The sequence below is a fragment of the Geospiza fortis genome, unplaced genomic scaffold, assembly GCF_000277835.1.
Source record: "Geospiza fortis unplaced genomic scaffold, GeoFor_1.0 scaffold40, whole genome shotgun sequence".
Taxonomy (NCBI): domain Eukaryota; kingdom Metazoa; phylum Chordata; class Aves; order Passeriformes; family Thraupidae; genus Geospiza; species Geospiza fortis.
Window position 1 is genome coordinate 21,712,451 of NW_005054297.1, and position 5,550 is coordinate 21,718,000.

General features: G+C 38.6%; 1 protein-coding gene across 1 annotated transcript in view; it reads right to left on the reverse strand.

Annotated features, from left to right (window-relative positions):
• Positions 1-5,550, reverse strand: part of SPCS3 (signal peptidase complex subunit 3) — a 10,729-nt gene extending 5,179 nt beyond the window's left edge. Inside the window, exons 1-4 of the mRNA XM_031066489.1 lie at positions 5,397-5,550; positions 4,752-4,917; positions 2,798-2,800; positions 2,011-2,117 (exon numbers count right to left, since the gene is read on the reverse strand). Of these exons, the coding sequence (XP_030922349.1) occupies positions 2,011-2,117; positions 2,798-2,800; positions 4,752-4,917; positions 5,397-5,550 (430 nt within the window). The remainder of the gene's footprint in view (positions 1-2,010; positions 2,118-2,797; positions 2,801-4,751; positions 4,918-5,396) is intronic.

The window sequence follows — 5,550 nt, forward strand, 5'->3', positions numbered from 1 at the left end:
TTAGAATATCGGAAGGGACCTCAAAAATTAGCAAATTCGATTCTCTACTGACAACAAATAAAGCTCATTAGACTCAAACAAAACTCTAATCAAATTTTTGATCAGCAGTAAAGACCTGATGACGGCCATTTGAGACAGTATAATAATGGTGGGATTCTAAACAGTTGTCTGTTTAACAATAATGTGTGACTGCTAAGGAAAACTCTTTTTAATTCACACTAGAGATTAGCTGTAATCTTATTTCCTAGTCCTCTTTTCTATTCTACTTGCCATTATCTCAAAGAATAAACAGATTTCCTAACCATCCTCAAAATCTGTTTTTTGTTCTTCCACTCATCCCAAGACAGGCATGTTTTTCAGCTACTAATTCAAAGGGCAAGAAAGGAAAGAATTAAATATTTAACTCCTGTCACTGCAAGAATAGGTAGAAATATTTTACTTGAAGATTTTTTTGTCACAAAATATCAAACATGATTCTGAAGATCTCTTTGATAGGATTTCTTATCACTTGCAAAAGTTAACAATGAATTAAATAAGCTTAAAGGAGATTGTGAAAACTGTATGTTGCCCTTTCCTTTGCCTAGTTCCTTTTTCTAACTGCCATTTTATTTAACTTCTCCCAGGACTAACAACTTCTTTCTGGTAGTTAAGACAGTCCATGTACCTCTGTATCTCTTCACAAATTTTGAACAAAGAACCCTACCAGACTTCAACAGCTCTACATATTGCAAGCTTTATTTATGCCAGGCATGAGAGATTCAGTCAGAATCATTAAAAAAAAAAAGACTGTTACTAGTAGAAGTCATTCAAACATGGAATCTTTATGCCTACATATTGCAGAGTAATCCTTGTATAAGAACATTTCTTTAAGAGGTCCTGTCCTGCCTTGCTCTGCTTCTCCCTATACACAATGTGTACAGGACTGTGCATCTACTTTAGAATTTCAGTCTCCAGTTTTAATATGTATAAGTATTTCAGAAGTAAAACTCAGACTTAGGAACTTACTTCTGCTTCCAGCTGATAAAAAAAAATCCTCTTATTCCTGTGCAAACACACCTGAAAAAATCTGATTAGCCTGTTTATCTAGCATTTGTATCAAGAGTTGTATTTTGTGTGGTCTGCTGACACAACACAGCGTTCTTCAAAAGGGTGAACCAAAAACACGGAGGCGATCAGTGCCTTGCCTAACAGACAAAAACCAGCAGACAGGGAAAAATCCCAGGATTCTCAGACCAGCTGCAAAACACGGTTTAGTGTAATCACCTGAACATGTTATTTACCTATTATTTGATACTGACTTCTGCAGAAAATCTCTTCCAAGAGTCTAAATCCAGACTAGCAGGGAAGCAAAGAAATACAAAAGAAAAACTGCAAAACTGCAACAGCAATTGGGAAAGAGGCCAAGAAACAATGTGATACATTTTTTAGTAAATCATATGCTTCCCAATGAATTTCATACTATTCAGTACTAAAGATCAGAGTGTTTAACATCTAAGCAAGTAAAGGATTACAGTGCCTTTTTTATTTTTAGAAGAAGAAAGGTACTTCTATGGAACCATTATACAGTCCGGACTTAGAAAGCCTCACAACAAAGTGAGTTTGAAAGGTGCAGTTCCTAGATCAGGTATGACATTCAAAACAATATCCTATATAAACCTTACCATTAATCCACTCCTCAAACCACTGATACAAACTTCTCTTGAAAATAATAATTAATGATGTTAAACTGCACTCCCCATTATTAGATACAGTGCACTTAACTAAAGAGCCTGATTTCAAAAACAGGCATTAAAAACTTGTCATCTACTAGAGACCAAAGAGCTGGTTCAAGTTCTATTTCACTGCCATAGCTATGCAAAATACTATTTTTAGCTGCTTTAAATTTTTATTTTTAGACAAATTGCTAGTTTTCCCCATGTCCTGAAATCTGAAGATTATAAGGTAACAAAAATAGCATCAAAGTGTTCTCATTCCAAAAAATCTGCAAACCATTTTTTCCATTAAGGATATCTGCAGTAATGTCAAATGTGACGAATCCCAGATCACTTCTTTCTCTAGGTCCAGTGAAATCTTCTACATTTTTTCTAGGAGGAAAGAAAACATAACACAAGATTATCCTTTCTCATTATTTATATCTTACACACAACAAAAATTGTGGCTTTTATTAGATATTTCCCTCATCCATTTTCTGTATTTTACTTTATATACTTCTGGCTAAAATGCAATCAATATTACAAACTAACACCTACCTTCCAGAAATTATGGTGTCCCAGTTTTAAATGTCAGGCCTTGACACCACAGTGTCTAAGACATATAAGTAGCCTATTGACTTTTTCCTGCTAACAAAAATCTGTATATAAGCTGGACTACATTTCATTTTAGTAAAATATGTTTTAGCATCTCCATATAAGTAAAAGTGATTGGGACACCATCAGCATAGCAGTCTGCTGGCAACCACTCCAATATTACTTCTCGACTGTCCTTGAAAAAACAAAAAAAAACCAAAGCCTCTCATGAGGCTTTGACCATTCCAATATAACAGTTTACACGCATAGTTCACACAAGTTTCAAGATTTATTCCTGTGATGTATTTAAGTAACAGCATGAAGAAAATAGTTATTTTCATCTACATTCTGGAAAATGGTATCATTTTGGAAGTCTTTATTATAAGCGTACATTTGGAAAAGTATCTCATGTTGCCACACTAAACCACAATGGAAAGAGCAACTGGAAAATAATAGACACACAGCAGTACTGCCACATGTATTCATAAAGCTTATCAGTTTACCAAACTTACCATCTACAAAGAAGAATACCACACGCAATTAGCTTGGCAATCAACTATGAACCTCACTCCTCATTGAACAAATTTTTTTACGAATTATGAACTTCATAGTTATATTTATTCCAGTTCAGAAATTAGTCAATGAAAACATAATTTCATTAAAACCATGTTTAGTAATCTCAAATTAAAAAAAATAACCAAAAAAAAAGTTTACAAGCGAAGAAAACACTTTTGGAAATAGTAGTTAAGAAAAACACTACCAAATTTTCACAACTTAAGCCTTGGTATGAATTTCCATGTCTTTGCAAACAGCAGTCTCTTTTTAAGTAGTAAACTTTACCAAGCACTTAACTTCACCTCTTAACCACTGTCAGTCAGAGTAGCAGGCCTTAAGCTTGGCATCTCCAGAACTTCTCGGACATTCAAGAGAAGCAGATTAGGTGTAGCACCTCCCAGTAACACCAGATCTGCGCATCACAGAAGGGAATGGCAATACACATTTCACCCAAATCAGGCATTAGTATGCTGCCCTACATATGCTGAGCTCACTGTAACACTCGAAGACATGCTTTTATGTCAAGTTTGTGCTTTTGCAATCCTCAGAGTAGCATGAATACAGGTTCTTGTTTTTTTTTTCCCTGTGGAATTAAACCAGTCTGAAAGGTGATGGCAGTTCCTTTATTTGCATTCATGTCTCCTTTGAAGTCCTGCTATTAGGCATCCACTGATGACACTTACCTTGGGGTGGTTCCAAAGCTCCACAGAATCACCAAATCACAGAATGGCCTAGGTTGGAAGGGACCTTAAAGATCATCAAGTTCCAACCTCCCTGACATGGCCAGGGACACCTTTCACTAGTCCAAGTTGCGCAGAGCTCCATCCAACCTGGCACTAAACACTTCCAAAAGTGTGCTGCTTTAGCCCCCTAATCTCAGACAACCAAACAAAAAGCCATGAGCTGAGTTAAAGCAGATCAATAACGTGTCCTATGAGCCAGATTCCCCCGCGGAACTCTGGTAAAGAACCACGTGGCAAACACGGGAGCAAAGACCTCCGCTCATAGGTGGCTGTAACAGCTGCCCAAATGCTTGTGAAACTACTGCCCTCCATATCACACATACTTAGTGGAAATTCTCTGTGAGGAAGTCTCCTTTCAGAGAAAAAAAACCACCCCGAACAACAACAAAATAGGGGAAAAAAGGGTCTCCAGCACAAGTTTGCATCAGCCCATTTTATCTGTGTAGGCAACACATTTTGATGTGGTATTGTGTCCTACACCTGGTCCATTTCGCAGAGAAGAAGCCATCCCAAACAATTTGCTACCATGGGACAGAAAGTATGCTATGTTATCAATGGAGAAACCCAAGAGAGCTACTAATCAAAAGGAAAAGGTACTACGATCGGATAAACGTTCATAGGATAAACTCCACGTTCCTGTAATCGCTGTCTCTCCACAACCGCGGGCAGCAGCTGGCTCCGCTCCGCTCTCGGGGAGTCCTACAAGTTCATAGTACCTTGGAGTGGTGTTTCAAATGTCATTTTGTAATTTAATGGATCAGATTACTTTCTTTTCAAGAAAAACTAAGTTTCTCGTGGGCTCAGTCAATGAGATGGAGCCATTTCAAGAATAAGCCAGATATGACAGTACTGCACATGTATGTGGAAAACTCATTTTCCTAAATGATTCGTTTCCCTGTCCAGTCCTACAGGAAAATTAGACTGCTGGAAATCAATTCCTATAATTGAGCTGAAATCCTGCAAGGTAACATTTACTCTGAAGTATAAATTTAATAAAGTTACATATAAAGCATAAAATGAATATTGCCAGGGCATCTTTATAATGCTAGTCTACATATTTTCTAATGCTGGGAGAAGTTCCTGTGGTCTGTTTTCAGTCCTACAATTATGAAGTATGCTATAAAGCAGAGCACAACTGACTATTTCCATCTCATGCAAGGAAAGTTACACAAAGTAGCAGAAACGGTTGCCTTTTAGCTGCATTTCAAAAGGAGGTGCTTTAGTGCTTAAGGCCAAAGTAGGGGAAATGAGAAGATCTGTGAGCTGATCAAAAAGCTGTAAGCCGCCCACCGTGCTCCCAGGGCGCTCCCTCTCACGGGGCGTCTGTCGCTCTGCTGGATTTTTGCATTCGTGTATTAAAGCGTAAATAAGTTTTAGGCGTAGGCTTGTATTTTCACTTGATGTCTGTATCTTGCTTTCATTGGTGGTGTTATTTTCCGCTCCCTCCCTTGCTTCCTATAGGATGTTCCCTATTTGCCCTTTGTTACACACGTGCTCAGTATGTCAATGTTCTTGCCTAAAAATTTCCTTTAGTAGCTGGTCTTGTTCCTAGAATCTTTGACGTGGTGGTCCCACACCGTCGGCAGGGTGAGGCAGCCTTTCACCTTACCCCACCAATTTGGTTGAAATTTCAATTTAAATTGGTACCAGCAAAGATCAGTTTATGTAGTGAGGTGATTCCTAACTCCTCCCGGGGCCCCTGTTTGGTGCCCCTTCTGCTTCCCGGACTTGCAACGTTATCCATGTGAGAGCCCAGGGGAATGAGGGCTTTTCAGTGCTTTGGGGCCGCTGTATTCGTGTATATTAACTATACCAGAACGGATAAATCGGGATTTCAGGGGCTGCCAACAGGTGTCAGCAGTGATTCGGTTATGTTTTATTCCCCAGGCCTGAGGTTGCAGTGCTGCAAACACGGGGAGTAGGAGCAGGAGCTCCGATGCAGGAGTCTGACAGGGTGGAAGCCTCAT